Below are 18,159 nucleotides of genomic sequence, written 5' to 3'. Positions count from 1 at the left end.
CTTTTAAGTCTTATCTTGTGTTTTCCTTTTTGTCTTGTTTGCTCTTAGTTTTAAAACTGGTAGAAGGGAGATATGGTCATTCAACCCAGGAGGTGTATTAGAGTCAAGCCTTAGTTGCCAAATAAGTTCCCTATAACTGAGTTGGTTCTCCCAATCTCCTCCTCTACTGTTTTTTAACACCTTTTCCAAAACCCAAAATTTATAGGTTGCCTGTTCACAGGTTAGGGTATGTCTGTAGATGGCATTAGTTTCCTTTTTCCTGGCAATATCGTATGTATGTTCATATACTCTTTGGCGCAGGTGCCTCTCGGTTTTCCCTACATAATGTGCCCAACAGATCGTACAATATGCTAAGTAAACTACTCCGCTAGTGTAACATGTACAGTAACCCTTTCCTTTTAAGACAAAATTAATGGTGGGTAATTTAATTTCACCCGTGTTAGCCATGAATCCACATTGGTGGCACTTGCCACAACGAAATGTACCCTTTCTTTTGTTGTTGTCTTCCCCTTGCCATTTTCTCTCAAAAATAGTTTTTAGGTTTGCCCCTTTTCTAAAACTATAATGTAAACACCTGTCGAATATCCCTGCACTATTGGGCATACTCTTGAACATGTTCCATGTCCTATTAATAACCTTTTTTACTAAATTAGTATTTGCACTGTAAGTCATAACCAGAAAAGGGGTGTCTAGGGTTGTTTTAGATGTATCACATTCCACATCCTCCAGATTGTTTTCAGTAACTGTAACTTCACTCAATCTGTCTGTGTTTAGTAAGGGAACATATTTTGTCCCCCATCCCTTTAAAATTTCTTCCTTTAATGGGGAAATAATGGAATTGGGATAACCTCTTTCCTGGAATAATTTTTGTACATAATCTAGTTCCTTGGTTAGTTCCTCATATCTGCTTGTCATTTGTGTCACCCTAACCATCTGTCCTTTGACAATGTTTTTCTTCTGTAATGGAGGGTGGTTACTGTTGTAGTGAAGATATGTGTTTGAAAAACATGCTTTTCTGTAAATGCTCGATGTAAATCTACTATTGTTATAGTCCTTCTTAATGGTAAGGTCTAAAAAATGTATTTCATCTTTGTTAAATTCATGTGTAAAACGAAGAAATGTAGTTGATTCATTAAAATACTGTATGGCCTCTAAAGCCTCTTCGTATGTACCTCCCCATACAATTAAAATGTCATCCAAAAAACGGTAGTACTGAACAATGTTGGTCATAAAAGATGACTGAAAGACATAATGTAGTTCCCAGAAAAGCATTACGATGTTGGCAAAAATGGGGGCACAAGCTGCCCCCATTGCAACACCATCAACTTGTAGGTAGATCTCATCCTGGAAATAAATAAAGTTGTTTTTTAAAACCAGTTCAATATTTTCAAGAATAATTCTGAATTCGTTGTTGGACAAAAACTTAAATTCAATTAACATGTACTCAAACCAATCCAATCCAGTGTTATGCGGAATAATGGAAAAAAGGTCCCTAACGTCTATAGTAAGAAAGGCATAATGAGGTTCAAATTGCACTTGGTTTAACTTCTTTAAAAGATCCCACGAATCAATCAGAATATGGGTATACAGTTTATAAAAAGGTTTTAGCTTGGAATCTATGTATATTGCTAGTGGCTGTGTTTTTGAACCTTCAGATGTTACAATGGGTCTCATTGCCACATTTTCCAACCCTTTGTGGGTTTTTGGAATGCCAAACATTGTTGATAAGAAAGGTTTTTCCACCTTGAAAAACCGGTATAATTTCTCGTCAATCAGACCTTGTGCTAAATTATCTTCTATCACCATATCTATTTTTTGGTAAGCTATATTTAACTCATTTCTGGAAGAGATGGTGTATCTACCAAACCCATTTAGAATGTCCATCATTTTAGCCGTGTAAGTCCAGTTGTTCATTAGGACCACCCCACCCCCTTTGTCAGGTTTCATGATCCTGATGTCGGGGTGCAACACTCTAAATTCTTCCAAAGTCAGACATTCATCAACTGATAAATTAAATTTAGCATTGTAGTGTTTATGGTGACGTGCCAATAATTTTAACTCATTAATAACCACATTTTCAAAGTTGTTAATGTCACATTGTAAACCTGGGTTATATGTACTTCTTCTGGTTAAAACATTCATATTAACATTGGTGGTGTTAGTAGTGTTAGAGTTAACGTCATAGAACTAAACCTTAGTCAATCCACAATTAATTGATTCAAAGACTACTTAACAGGACACCAGCAAGCTGCAACATGGCAACAACGTACATCTCTTCTACTGCCCATTACTCTAGGTGTACCACAGGGTTCCATTCTAGGTGCCCTCCTTTTCACACTTTTCACTAACAATGTATACACTGCTATCCTGCATGCCTCCCTAGTCCAATATGCAGATGACTCTGCAGTAATATGTGCTGCATCATCATTCCAAAAGTTACAACATCTAATGCAGCAGTCCTTCTCCGCAGTTGAAATGTGGTTCTCTGAAGCTCGACTTATTCTAACCTCAAAAAGACCAAACTCATGATATTCCAAATGACTAGAGCTAGAGATCCTCTCTCTCCATTCAAGATCACATCTGCAAACAATACCACCGCCTCTCCTGTTTTCTAGACTAAACTTCTGGTGGTGTTATTGACAATACTATAAAATTTGACCTACACATAGCCCAGACGGTTAAGAAAGTAAATAAATAACTTGGTACTCTTTACAGAAATAGACAATACCTAACCAATAGCACAAAGGCTACCATTTACAATAACTCACCTGATCTCCACTCCCATTCCACACATATGCCTCGCCCATTCTGACAAACCTAAAAAAATCAGACCTAGCAAAATTAGATACCTGCTATAATAAGATTGCAAAGTTTGCAACAGACTATAACTTTAGAACACAACATTGCCTTGCACTCAACTTAACTGGATAGCACAACCTCAGCTCTTAACTTATAACCAACTTACTTTGGCCTGTATACTTCTAAATCAACCTAAAAACCCTGCTCCTCAAAACTTTTTACTCCCCTAAATTAGAAGCTGGTCTTCACACTCAAATAATGAATCCTTCTTAAAAGTTACCAAATCCAACAACGCTGCTGGAGATCCCCTCTATTCTACATGCATAGCCAACATCTGGAACTCATTGCTGACAGATATACTGACAACTACAAAGTCTCTACAGCTTAAAAAAAGACTCACATCCCATTTATTGAATACAAAGCTATGCTTATGCATCAACCCTGGATAACCTATGAGTGCCTTCTTGCAACCCCCCACCTCGCTATCCCGCTCCTATACATTCTCTTCGCTATTCTTCTTATCTTCTCCACACCATACCGTTCCTTCACAACAATCAGTCTGACTCAGTCTCTTTCCCCAAAACTTCCAGCAACTTTACTCAATTAGTAACTTGTCTAGTTTCTCTTTATTATTATCTCTCCCCGATAATATAGCATTGTTTACCTGTGTTATCTCTCCATAGTTGTGCACATACATAATGTGTTTGGAGATAGACATATCAGTATCCTCTGCTATTAGAAATGAGTGTAAACCTCAGTCTATATATATAAAATTGATGTATTAAGAACAGCGTATGTACTACAATGTATCTGTGTGTTACTTGTCTGTTGTAATGCTTTGATATTTTGTACAATTGTCCTGTTGTAAATGTGGAGCTTTTCTCCCCGGGTCTCCCCTAAAAAAGGAACTATATCCAGTTAGACTTTCCTGCAGTACAGTGGAGCTTGGGAATTTGCCCTTTCCTCACTGTAGTAGTAATTTCAGAGATAATATATGGAAGTATCAGAGGGTGTGGAGGCTGCAGGGGCTTTCAGATGTGTTCATTTTGTTCAGTATTGAATACGTTTGAGCACTTTGAACTTGATGACTTGTGTTTCAACCAGCTGTAGTAAACTCATCCAGAATCCTGACTGACCAACCAGGATTTACACAGCTGGTTTCCTACAAGCTACATGACTTCCTTAACATTTTGTCTAAATAGTCCTCAGCGATTTCCTGTTTCCTGCAAAGCTGCTGTTTTTTCCATATAGACAACCCTGGTGAGGATGGGTTTTGTTGCAGAAGATTAGTAGTTAATAGTGTTTTAAGATCTTTAAAACCAGCAATTTCTTAAGAACAATATGAATGCAATTAGCCCAGAAACATGAGACAATTTAAAAATATCTCATTCTAAATTTCATTGTATGGGGACTGTTCATAGCTAACAGCTAAAATCTCTAGGTCTCTAGCATGCATTCAAAATTTGAATATTTGACTTGTTTTTTTTTTATTTTGGATATTTTTTACTGAATTATTTTTTTTCAAATTATACAGTTATATGTACCTCATCTTTAGAAATGTAAATTGATATCATTCTAATATCACAGTTTCAGATTCTACAGTTATATGTACCTCATCTTTAGAAATGTAAATTGATTTATTCTAAGATCACACTTTGATAATGTTGATATTTTCATTAGATACCAGAGTGCATCTCAAACTAGTGTGTGAAATACAGACAAGCAGTATATTGTATTTTCTCAGCTAGGAAAATGACCTACATGGGTGTATTTTTGATTTTGCAAGAGTGTATTCTTCTGAAATGAGGTTCATCACAAACTCTTCAGCAAATTCCACTCAAAAATATTAAACTACTTATGAGGTACAGTCAACAAAAGTGGACAGAATGACAAAAAAAAATCACAGTGAACAATTCTCAAGCAGAGAGCCAGATAAAGAGATACAGAAAGATAATTTTGCTGTTGATATGAAAAATAATTACATTATTTTTTATTACTAACAAAACAAGAAGAGGAAGATTCTACGTTCTGCGGCCCATTAATTCGTATCTGGAGTAGCCTTCTTCACCTATACATTTACCTGTGAGGTGAGAATCAGGCATTAAGGAATGGACCAGATGCTTTTCTTAAGGAAGTCTCTACTTAAACCCTCCCTGTTGGTGGCTTGTATGCTCAAGACTGCTGCCTGTTTGGAAAGAAACATGAGTGTTCAGAGATGTATCACTTCTCGGCTCAGAGGTATGAACACTGCTTATGTAGTGCTAACTGGCATATCCCCTGCTACAAATAAGCATCCACTCTTCTGGAGAGTGACAAGCCTGACCACCCTTTCCCTCTCCAAACTAGTAACCTGGTGTTGCTTAAGGTTATCTTTCCTAACCTGGTCCCACCAACACCCTTGCTATTAATCAAATACGAGCTGCCTGACTTAGCAAAAAATGTGTCTTTGGGTGAGTTATTAAATGAAAGTTAAAGAGAAGGTCTTGAAAGCATTGACTGCACAAATGCAGTTGAGCACAGAGATGAAATTAGTTCTAGACTGTACTGAAAGTCATAAAAGAAGACAAATCTCTAGGTCATGACAATACAGGAGACAAAGAACTTAAGAAACTGAGGGAAGAAATTGTAGAATTATTAATTTAAGTGCTGCTCTGTACTAAATGACTGGCATTCACCCGTGATGATGACTGTAGCATATACTAATTGGGCCCGTGTCTCTTTAAGAAAGTTACTGCTACTGAAAATGCATATTTTAAAGCTGTAGTTGTTAATCCTGAAATAAAATATCTGTTCAGCTCATCTCTCTAGTGTCTTTATTATTTTATTGATGGAAGTGAATTTACCATTTTGTAGACACGATATGATGTCAAAAGTGGAGAAATGATGTTAATAAAATTCTTATATCTTTTTCATGAATTTATTCACTGTTACATTTTAAAATAAATGCAAAAAATGATAAAACTAATGCTAAAAAGACATAAGTATTTCTGCTTCCTCTTGATAAAGTCACAATTCAACATAGCTGGCCTTAGGCATAGGCCAACTAAGCGATCGCTTAGGGTGCCACTCTAGCAGAGGCACTTTCCCAGTATTTTTTATTTTAATTTTTATTTATTTATTTATTTTGTAGTAAAGAAATGGTTTCTTTAAAATGTGTTGAATGAATGCAGGGAAAACTGAAGACTAAGACAAACTGTGAGGAAGAAAAAAGTAATCTAGATGGTGTAGGTAGACCAGGATGGGGCACTGGGTGGTGTGTGGGGGTGGTGGTGCTGTAGAGCCCTTTTGCCTAGGGCACCAGTTGACCAAAGGCTGGCCCTGCACTTCAAGTTAACCTAGCAGAGCACTGGAGATTTTTGAGTTAAAGATCTAAAAATGTTACTACTACTTCTGAGTTATTTAAGGAAAAAAACAAAAGTTCTGTCAGTGGCTACTTTTTACAAACAATGGGAGAGGAAACTACTAAAGCATACAACACATTCGGCCTATTTGAGGGTGATAAATGATTTATTTGTAGTAAAAAAATTAGAGTACTGTAAATCTGAAAACTCTTCCTTATGTAAGACATTTATTTTTATACAAAACCAGGGACTATATGAAGCTATACTTTGAATCAGAGTTCCTTCAAGTCTCTGGGAGTGAGGACCAGCTTTCAACTCCCACACTAACCTTGGTGCCATACTCACGCCATAGATGTATCCCTTAAGGGCAAATGGTACTTGAGTGCAAAAACAAATCACATAAAGCATTTTTTCATGGGGTAACACTGGAGTAAGAACTGGTACTACAGCAGGCTGGACTGCCTCCCCCCAGGATGGGTAGCTTCATGCTGGACATTTACTCCTACAGTATTTGGTCATCTCCTCTAGTATCCAACTCGCTAGTCAGTCCAGGTCATCTAGATCATATTCAGTGTTTTATCACTCTGTGCCATGGAGGAAGCAAAATGTAACATGTTTAATAACATTGCTTCGAGATAAGTGCAATATATAATAACATTAGCATTGGTAACCTCTTCACAAAATCCCCAAAGTAAATATATGTGTTGCTTTGCTTCTTGCACATATGCTTTCTTGAATGCCACTTTATCAGGTCAGGTAAGCAAAGTAACCCTATTGTTTTCTATTATGGGCACATTGTTTAGAAACGTTAGCATTAAGATATGGAAAAAATAAAGTCTTCAAATAAGCAAGTTGAAAAATATGACCAGTCATGAAATTATGTTACTGCATACCAAGTTCTTAATGACATATAGTCTAACTAGCAAATAAATGTCTGAATTAGAAAAACAGATTTTCATTAAATACATTTTTAGCAAACAGCAAGATTAGGCAGGTTCCTTTATGATAATGTATTCCAGATGCTACTTACTTTGTTGTAGTCACAAATGATGTTTGACGTATTGTACAGAATTGAAAAAGGGGTGCATTTTGTAGGCATTCTGCCATATTTCATAGGTTCATAGGTGTATGCTAGGCTAATGACCATTAGGACCCTTGTAAGCCTACTCGTACAACCCAAATATGACCAACAGATTTGATTTATATAGGGGATGATTTACTGACTGCATTTGTCCATCAGAGACATAGGTACCGGACCAGTGGTGAATTACTCATCCATTCATCCAAGCTGCGCTTTAATAGGGTTAGGGTGAAACTCTGCTTCACATGGATGGGGAGCCTGTTCCAGAGAATGGGAATTCTCTGTGAAGCACATTGTTTTTCCAGCATGTCCTATTTATGTCACAAGTAAGACTGAGGTCTTTTGATCTAGTAGTTCTGAAGCTGCTTGTTTTCAGGATGTGCAAATGTTTCATCAAAACAGGGTCCTGGGATGCCTTGTATGCCAGGCAAAGATCACCTCTCAGTAGTCTATATGGTACAGAGTAAAGAGGCAAGGCTTTGAGGCAATCAGTGTAGGACATTTTGTTTACTCCTTGTATTATTTTTGTAAGAAACCTTTGTGGACATTCCAGTTATTGCATGTGTCTGGTCGGGTACATAAGGGGGCATTACACTCTATAATGGGTCTGATGAGGGCCATTACAGTGGTGCCTTCACTTCTCTGGACTTAGATGTCATGGTCTTACTTATAAGTTGAGCAACATGGAAGGATTTTTTTACTGACTCATGTTGGTCGAAGGCTAGGTTACTATCTACATGAGTTCCCAGATGCCTAAATAGTAAATCAACCTTTATGGGCATTTTTTGATAACATATTTACCCGGGCTGGCAGACTTCCCAAAATACATTTCTTGGCATTGAGTTTTAATCCATGGCTTTGGAATAAAGTATTTGTCAATGCTAGACCTTCCTGAAGGATGTTCTTGTCTTGGGGAGATTCAGTGACTGGTCACAGTTTGCAATCATCTGTGAACTTGGTCAGCCAGAGGTTTTTGACATGTGCTTTGACTTCAAAGACATAGATGTCAAAGAGAAGCAAGCCCAGCACATAGCCCTAAGGGACTCCAATGGTGACCAGCCTCTATATGGAGTTGGACTCACTGATCGTAACCTCTTGGGTCCTATCTGTAAGCCAGCTAGCTATCCAGTGTGTTATAAAGAGATATATGTGTAGTTCTATACATTTGTTGACAATGCCCTAGTGGGCTTTTTTATCATATGCTATAGCGAGATCTAGGTAGTCAGTATGCATCACTTTTCCCTCATCCATTGTCTTAGTGACCTTTTCAAAAGGTCCACCAGGTTCAGTAAGCATGACCTTCATTTCACAAAGCTAAACTGGGATGGACCCAGTGTCTGGAGGTCTCCTTTATCACTGTTGATCATTTCCATGATAATTCTTTCCATGGCTTTGCAAATAAGACTAGTCAGTCTAATAGGTCAGTAGTGTCCAGGATCTGTTGAAGGTCCTCCTTTATGAAGATAGATAACAGTCACAGTCCTCCATTCTCATTGCACAAAGCCTATGTTAAGACTGAAGTTAAATGGTGACTCCAGGGGTCCTGATAAGTCATACTTTAGACTATTCAGGAAGCATCCCAGGATGTTATTGGGGCCCATTGAGGCTGTATTCTTGGCTTTAGCAAGTGCAGCCAGTACATGCTCCCTAGTTATAGTTGGAGAGGTTATGTTTGAGGGTATTTCTTGAGGGATGGTTGGGGATGATGCAGGGGTAAAATCGGAAATGAATTTGTTTGCTAACAGGTTCGCTATATCACCAGGCTTGGTGAATGTGGCATGTTAACCATCAGTTCAGCACATTGCTGTGTGCTGCCATTGAGGTTTCTCACATAGCTGAAGAAGGCCTTATGCTTATCTTTCACTTGGGAAGCGATCTTGACCTCAAAGTTGGCTTTGTTTGACCTAGTTAGCCCTCTTAGTTGCCTATTTAATTTGATGAGAGAGTTTTTTATCTTTATGGGAGTTACCCTTCCTGATTTTTGACACAATGTTTCCTTTTTGTTCTAGATCTTGTTTAATTTGGGATGCTTCCAGAGCAGTTTTTTTCTGGGGCTAGTGCTGGGCTTACATCTGGTAGGTACAGTAGCCTCTATGCGGCCATTGACATGATTGTATATAATTTCTGAGAGCAATTCAGCACAGTTTGCTGTTGTCTTGGATTTTTGAGGGGCATTGAATTTTGACAAACCAACACTTAATGAAAGGTAGTTTGCCTTGGAATAGTTCCTAACTGTTACTGTTTTTACTGAAGTTACAGAGTTGATTTTGATTTCAAAGGAGACAGTTTTATGGTTGAACCTTACCAGGAAGGATGAGATGTTAGGGGGTACAATGTCCCTCCACATTTGTGAGTACAAGGTCCAGTATGTTGGAGCCTCTAGTGGGTTTTCTCACTATTTGGTCAAGGGTGTTTGTATTTTGAAGTCCAGGAACCTCTGTGCCTCTAGATTTGAGACTATGTAGGACTCCAAGTCTATAGAGGCATAATTTAAGTCTCCCATGAATAGGATGTTAGACTGGATGGTAAAGGTCACCAGCAAGTCCAAGTAAGCAATGTAAGTTTCTTGGAGGGTGACCTATAATAGCTGGTTAGGATACAGTATGGGATTTTGTCTATGGTGATCTGCACTTGGAGGGACTCCAGAGTTTCATCCTGTTGACTAATCCAGAGATATGCTTGTTATTGATGTATATCGAGACACCTCCACCTTTATTATTTATTTATTTTATTTGCAGTTTGTTTGCCAGGATGGTCCATTGGGCCATGAGGAGCCCATTTGCAATGGAGTCCTAGGAAGAAAAGCTCCAGCAAATAAAATACAAATTACTTAATAAAAGCAAGTTATAACAATAGAAAGTACAGCAATACAGGTAAATGGCACTAGTAAAATGCAAAAGCAGAGAAATCTTTAAAAAAGGCAATCAAAGTTATATAGAAGCTTGTTAATTGCATCAGTTGCTTAACAGAGTTAAAAACAATAGGAGGACATTTATAGATGTATTAGCTCTTGGAGTATAGCTTAAGTTGGGGGACTTTATGTAGGATGGGAACAGGAGCATTCCCAATGGGATGTCAGGTGGGAGCGAAGTATAGTTTTGAAGGAAGAGAGGTTGCCAGTAGTACGGATAAGAGGTGGGAGTGAATTCCAGAGGCAAGCTAGAGAGAAGGACAGAAGATATTTGCCTGGTGGGTGGGAAGGTTTATGCAGTTTGATCAGATTTTGGGAGTTAGATCTTAGGAGTCTATCAGGTTGATGAATTTTAGGGGTAGTGCCAAGGGAGGGGCAGAGAGAGGGACTGAAAATAAGTTTGTGTGCTTGGATAATTTGAATATAGGAGAGGTAATTGGGTAACTCTAGCCAGTTCAGTTTATGAAGGGCAATACAGTGGTGTGTAGAAGATCTGTGGCCTGTTGCGAATTTTGAAATTTTATTGTAACAGGTAGAGAGTTTTGTCTTAGGTTCATAGGTTCATAGATTAGTACTAAGCTAACTGCCCTCGTGAGCCATTGTAAGCCTAGCCAATTATCCCTTGTGAGACTTAAACCCCTTAACCTTGTTTGTAAAAGGCAAACACTTAACCATAGGGCTACTTCTCCCAACCTCCCTTGAGGGAGGATTGTAGGTTAGTAAGGAGTGGGGCACCATACAGCAGGGACGGGATGAGGTATGTGTTAGAGAGAATAAGCTTATAGAGGGATAGATATAGCAATTGTGACGATAAAGTAGGCCAAGGTTCTTATGAGTTTTTTTGATATTTACTTGTAGGTGGGTATCAAACTTGAGCTTGTCATTGATGAGGACTCTTAGTAATTTTGCATTAGACACTATTTCGAGAGGTGTATTGTTCTGACTGGTGATAAAGAAAATGTTTCCATCTAGGGTGGTGGTTTTGGGGCTCTTGTCTGTGCAGATACTGGTTTAAAAGTGTGGAAAGTACTGAAACCTTGCACTTATGGGGTACTTTCTGACACTTTAAATGACATCTCGGTAACTGCACAGATGTCTATATTCTTGAGTGTGAGGAGGGCATGGAGGGAGTGTAGCTTTTCATTTTGGCTTCTGGTCTGATTTTGTTATGTTAGTAGGTTTATCAATATGGCATTGCCTAAGAAAGGCACTATGGGGTGGATAAAGTTTTAGCCAGTATTCAAAAACCCAGGGGGGACAGGTGCAGACCATCTTTGGGAAAGCAACATGGTCTGTTAACCATATCCCCTCAAGCTGACAAATATTGGATCTCCTTAGAATGACACCAGAAAGACAGCCAGTTGTTAAAATCAACCATCCTTTGCTCAAATTGTGGCATCATCCTCAGTGATGGTAATATGCTGCAAAGTGCTAAGCTCATACCAACCTGAGAACATAGTCTGTGAGCTCCATAATGTCTCTCTTCATATAATCTAGGGAAGTATGAGTCAGGTCACTTACACATATATGGACTATTATGGAATCATACTTGTGGTATTCTGTGGTGGTACAGCTGTAGCATTGTTACCTCACAGCAAGAGGTTCTCCCATTCGATTCTCAGCTTGGCTTGGGAGTGCCTTCTGTGTGGAGTCTGCATGTCTTCCCCGCGGTTGGGTAGCATTTGAAAGACATGCGTGCGTAAATGGGTGTGCCTTCGTTGAAGGTTGGGCGTCGAGCTGGCACCTCAGCGTTTTGTAAAAATCTACTGCCAATCATTAGCGGACCAGAGTTCCTCTGTGGTGACCCCTTACCTGGAAAAAGCCGAAAGAACAACAACAACAACTAGTGCCTGTGGTGTAATTACTTGAGTGAGTGCATGATTTGGTGGATCCTGGCTCCAGATAAGCAACTAACTGTTTTCTTCTCCTTGTTTAGCCTGGTTACAGGGGCATCAGCATGTCGTACAATGAATTCCCCTATGACAAGAGTCCTGGGAAGTGTATTTGCTTGCCTTAGGGTCTTAGTGTTAAGGGAACCATTGAGTGTGACTGCATGTGTGGTGTTTGATGTTCTTTTTTCTGAGTGCCTTGGGCTTGCTGAGGCATAGCTTTGAAAACAGATGGTTTAGGCAGCATTTCTTGTTTAGGAAGATTGTTTTTAAGTGCTTCTGCATGCATTAGTATATATATGTGTGTTGTGTGTTATGTGAGGTGAGTGTCATGTGCATGATTTCAACAACCTCGTGTGCTTGTATGCAAAAGTTTAGCCTCCAGTGTCTGTGTAAGTACATCTCTCACATACTGTGTCTGTTTCTTTAAGGATTAAGCGGTTGTTTGTAAACAGAAGACAATTGCTACATTGTCTCAAGATGCCCATATTCACCACGTTGCCTACAGACAAGTTAGGAAATTGCATATCTTTGCTGCCCAGTCCTCTGATTGGTTAGCTACAAGGGGGTGCTGTATTGGGGTTAGAAGGCTATTAAGGGTGCTTTGCTGGTGCCGACTAATAAGATTGCTTTATTAGGGCAGATTGTCAAACACTACTAAATTCTAATAACTTTAATGTTTACACAATACAGAATTCTACTAAATCTATAGGTATTGTCACTCAACGCTCAACTAACTGCTCTAAGCTTGTTGGCACTCTTATTGGTATTTGCTCTATATTTACTGCTTTACAGGGTACAGTTTTGTGGACCATTCTATAGAGAAATTTTGCTTTCTAGGATGGATTTATGGGAAACAGTGGGTGGAAAGAGTACTTAAATAGCTTATACAACAGACAATAGCATCGAAAGGGGGAGGGACTTTTGAAATCAGATTACCATAAGAGGCAGAGACGAGAGGCACAGGAAGAAGCAGGCTACCTAGAGAGGGATCCAATCAAATAAAACCAATACTGAAGCTCTTTCAGGAACTTTAACTTAATGTGTTGGTGGGGGTGGAGCAGACAGAAAGAACAGGAGAATAGAAAGACACTAGAACACAACTTTTCTGAGCTGCAGATTGCAATTTCAGAAAGTTTAGTTTAATGTCTCAGTGGGGGATGGGGCAGATGCAAAGTAAAGGGGAACAAAAAGACACTAGAATATAACTTAAAACAAGTAAATTATAAGCAGAATATAAAACTGTAAGATAAAAACTGGAGTATCAACAACTGTAAAAGCAATGCAGAACAAATCCTGGAGCATAAAAAAAAAAAACAATACTCTCTACTATTTAAGGCACGAGAATATGCAGACATTTACCAGTTACAATTTTTATGGAAAAAATGTAGTAATAAATGAGTAAATAAGGCTCAAATCTGGCAGTAGTCTACAGTTCTGCCACAAATGTGAATGAGACTACAAGACAAAGGCCCTGCAGGATTTAAAATACAAATGGCTAGCTTTTACAAGTAATTCTACTTGTCTTTACAGTAACTTCTCCCAATATTTAAAGCTTTGAATCACTGAAAATTAAATATAATTAATTATCTTTTTATACAGCATTGATAATCTACATTTGCTTAACTGTTTTATTGTAAAAATTTCACTGCATTTATCTTCAATTTTGTAAATTTTGTTGCTTGCTTATACTGTGGAGCTTTTCTCCCCGGGCCTCCACTGAAAAAGGGCTTTTGCTCAGATGGACTATCTTGGTTAACAAACAAACAAACAAATAAGTAAATAAGGCAAGTGAGGCATCTGATTCATCCAGGATAACACTTACTCAGCATTTTAAGTTAGCATTCACCAATAGAAAAATGAGGTAGCCAGTTGTACAAATGCTAGAAACCAAGTTTGATTATCTGAAAACTTCCATTTAATAAATACGATTTTGAGTGAACCTAATAACAAATAAATATATATGGGGAGGGGTTGGTATAATGGTTAGGTCTTTACCACACAGATGCAACATACAGGGTTTGATTTTGACCTCTGGTTGTTGGCTAGGCTTGTATAGGGGAGGATGGCCTAATGGTTAAGGTGTTTACCTTACAAACACAAGGTGCAGGGTTTGAGGGGATAATTAATTGCTGGCTTAAAATGGCTTGCAAGGGCAATTAGCCTAGTAATAATGTAATACCCTGCAGACTGATAGCCTAGTAGTTGCGCATGATGCTATATGCGGAGGTTCATTTTAAAAGGTTGAGGGTTGGTATAATGGTCCCTCACCCCTTCCTGTATTATTATCATTCTATGGTCAGAGAATGAGAACTAATTTAAAAAAAATGCTGTTCCTCTAACATGCTGGAGTATTGGAAAAAGAAAACCGCATTACCATTAATCCAAAACATGTCATTGTATCATGTAGTGAGCAGCCAAAGATTAACAAAAACAAGATCAAGTACACCAGGTTAAACAAGCAAAAAAAAAAAAAAAAGACCAGTGCAGGTTCAAGAACCACCAAATACAAATATGTCAAAGAAATGTGATAGCCTAACAAAACTGAATAATTATTACATGAAAATAAAAACGTAGTTCTAACTTCTTTTACAGAAAGCCACAAAAAACATTAAAGCAAATTGCAATACAAAAACTGCACATTATCTCAAGTGCATAAAACAACTAGAATGAAAAGAAACCTGGTGATAGATATAATACATGTGTCAGATGTGTGTTATGTATGGATTCATTCATATGTAACTACAAAATTAGGTTCATGTAGTGCCACAGGGAGTCTTTAGGATAAAAAATGTTCAAGTACCAGCTGTTAAACCACATGAGCATGAAAATGGTTAAGAGCTTTCATCCCTAGATGCATTGGGACTTCATCAGAAAGTCCCAATGTGTCTAGGGATGAACGAGCTTAACTGTTTTATTTTATGCTGTGATTCAAGTTTTTATTTAATATACTGACATCTCTAAAACTTTACCATGAATGGTGTCTTCTCTTTTGGAGTTATGCGTATGTGGTTTAACAAGTGGTACTTGAACATTTTTTATCCTAAAGGCTCCCTGTGTCACTAATTTTGTAGTTTCCTGGTGTTATTTTTTGGCTGCACAGATACACACTGTTGACACTTTTTTTTTTCATTCATATGTACTATACTCGATCATTTAGGTTTTGCACTCTTAATCAGAGCTCAGTACTCCTGAGTATATTACATAATAACTCATACTCTGACAACATATTGATATCATATTACTGTGCGTTGCTGATTAAGACATTTACAGCCACAGTCTCTACTACTACCCTTCATCTGTTAAAAGTACCTACCACAAGCCACTCTTGCATTTGGATCCTGCTGGAGATGTGCATCCAAAACCGCATCACTGATCTGGTCACACATTTTATCTGTGAAAAGAAAGATGAACATCATAACCACATGCCTGCAACACTGCAACTTTGGCACTGTTGATGATAGATAATTTCCCAGCCACAACTAGAGCTCTATTAAAAATGTTGCACACGAGCAATGTGTTAAATATGGTTTGAAATCAGTTTTGACACCAACTCATTTCTTTGTATATTATATAGTATTCAGCTAAGACAGATGTAATTTGGCCCTATTCTAAGACTCTAGAAATCAAAATCAACTAGCCATCTTTTTGGCATATAACATTATATACTAACAACTATTATCAGAAAGTTTTAAAATAAGAGTCAAGAAAATAGATGCATATTACAAAAAAGTAAAACTGTGAATTAAAACATTAATATTTTGCTTTTAAATGAAAAGGTTGGTGCTTTTGCTTTTAAATATATTATCAAAAATAATCTGGTGACAAGGAATACAAAAAGTGACCTATAAATCAAAACTGTTAATTTTGCAAATATTTGTTTAATTATTCATGAGACTGTTGAGATGATTCAGCGGTGTACAGTTCATCTTGTTCTTGATTTTATTTATTTATCTGTTTTTGGTGGGTAGCTATCCAGAATTGTAAACAATGAAGATTATAAGGGCAGATTTCCCAGAAGTTTCAGAATTTAATGAAAAGAATAATACATCCCTCTCTCTAATATTTTGCAGTTTACACATCTGTCTTTGTTTCCTGTTCTGTATGCATGTCCCTTTGAAATAATACCCTCTGTCATCCATCTCAGGCCTTATATATTTATTTGCCTATTTGTTCGAAAACCCCTTTTCAGCAATAACCAGGTCCAATGGCACACAAATAAATATACAACTTCAGTATTTATTTATTATTTATTCCTTTGTATTTTTTATCTCAAAAAAAGTTTTTAGGACTCTGATCAGTCCTAGGGCACAAATGTCCCTAGTTACTTCTCTGGTAAAGAGGTATGTGGATTGTATGTTAAGTTTATTCACAATTTGCAGAAGATGAGATTGAATAGTTTAAAAGGCAAAGTGATACTTTTAGTGATTCAAAGATAACTAGTGTTTCTCATTTTGTGGGCATGATGCTATGATTTGAAAGGTTTATAAACCAATATGTCTTGTTGTTGGGTGACCTGAAACAGCATTGCATTTTGAGGGCAGTAAAGAGTGAGAATGGAGAGATGTTGTTTATGGTTTTGAATCAACAATAATTTGTCAATAGTAGGCCAGGTGTCAGTAGTAAAGAATTGAGTGATTGTATAAGATAGTTTGAGTTGAACAAGTAAATTCCTCACAGTGTAATCAATACGTAGGAGTGGCACATCAGTAGCTGTAAGGGGCAGTGAAAGAGCTGGGGATACCCCAGGGATCACTGATTTTAAAGGAGAGGCAGAGGTAAGCCTAAGAGCTGACCAAAAAAATCAAACACTTAGCTCCTGTTCAAGTGCTGATGATGAATTTACTTTCAGGAAGCTAAATGAAATGTTGTTTGCTTGTTTGTCTGCAAAGCATTCTGGGTTTCCAGATGACTTTTGCTTCCATTTAGTAGAAGAAAAGAGTATCAGCGGAACTATTGTCAGGCTAATAGTGAAATTGTTGATAAGGAACAAAAGAGAATGTAATTGAAGCCGAGCTGAAGGTGAGGTAGCATTAGCTACAGTTGTAGCAAAGAAAACTACCAAATGTTTGCAGAGAGACAGCCAGAAAATTAATAAGTAATTCAGAATAGAATCCATTATAATGGAGTACAGAGAGATGCAGTCTATGGTTCATCTTTTCCAGACCTAACTGAGATGTATAAACAATGCTACTGTGAGAATAGCATTGTCCATACTTGTGAAAACTGGGTTTGTGGCCACAAACAGGGCAGGGGCACTATTAAAATCAGAGCTTACATGGTGTTGAGCATGAAAAAATAGACATCTATACATGATGAATGTTACATTCTTATTATAGACTGGATGCTCTAGAATTTTAGAAAAGGAAGAAAGGTTAGCAATCACCTATATTATTTTGGAGAAGAGGATGGATGATTTCTGCCAGCTTCCAATTATCAAGGTAAAAAGTTATATGACAGACTCCAAAAATAAGAAGCAGTGGCAAGAAAAGAGAGAAACTACCCAGGAGTCTGCAAAGCACATTACCAAAATGAAAGCCACAGCAGAACCAGAGGTAAAATCACTAACCATTTATTGAAAAACCCCAAAATTAAATGCCTGTAGTGATAGACATATGAAGGATATGGACAAGCAAGTGAAGGAAATCACAGAGGTGGTAAATGAGCACTCTGATGCTATCCAGTAATAATTTCAGGGAATGAGCTATTGAAGATGAAGGTAGCAGGACCAAAAACCTGGCTAGACCTCATAGGTTGTCATTCTAGTGGACCATGAGGATAGATCAAGGTTAAAAATGTAAGAATCAGCATGATACCAAAGAGAGTGAAAGGAACTGGCTGTTATACTTTTATGGGAGATAAGCCATCTGCATGGCTGCACATATGTGAGACTGACATCACTATTGAGACAGCTCACCATACAACTTGGGTGCTGCAACCCAGGTCATTGAGGAGCCCCATCCAATCATGGTGAGATTCACTTCATCAAAGAGAGACAATTTTGTCAACGTTATGGAAAATGAGGATAACAATTGAATATGGTGAGCCCAGAGTATATGTCAGTGTGGAGGTTCCACTGATAACTGATAGAAAAATGCTGCCTTTATTCCAGTATAGAGAAAGTGTGATTATGTTCAA

At 37.8% G+C, this 18,159-nt stretch overlaps 1 protein-coding gene across 3 annotated transcripts in view; it reads right to left on the bottom strand.

Annotated features, from left to right (window-relative positions):
- LOC122791752 (S-adenosylmethionine synthase-like) overlaps positions 1-18,159 on the bottom strand; it is a 452,746-nt gene that overhangs the window by 315,244 nt on the left and 119,343 nt on the right. For all 3 annotated transcript variants that reach the window (XM_044059670.1, XM_044059671.1, XM_044059669.1), the window contains exon 2: positions 15,338-15,415. In XM_044059670.1, the coding sequence (XP_043915605.1) occupies positions 15,338-15,415 (78 nt within the window). The remainder of the gene's footprint in view (positions 1-15,337; positions 15,416-18,159) is intronic.

This window comes from Protopterus annectens, chromosome 17.part0 (genome assembly GCF_019279795.1).
Source record: "Protopterus annectens isolate FY-2018-M chromosome 17.part0, PAN1.0, whole genome shotgun sequence".
Lineage (NCBI taxonomy): Eukaryota > Metazoa > Chordata > Ceratodontiformes > Protopteridae > Protopterus > Protopterus annectens.
Note: the sequence above shows the minus strand (reverse complement) of the source record. Positions and strands in the feature narration are given on the sequence as shown.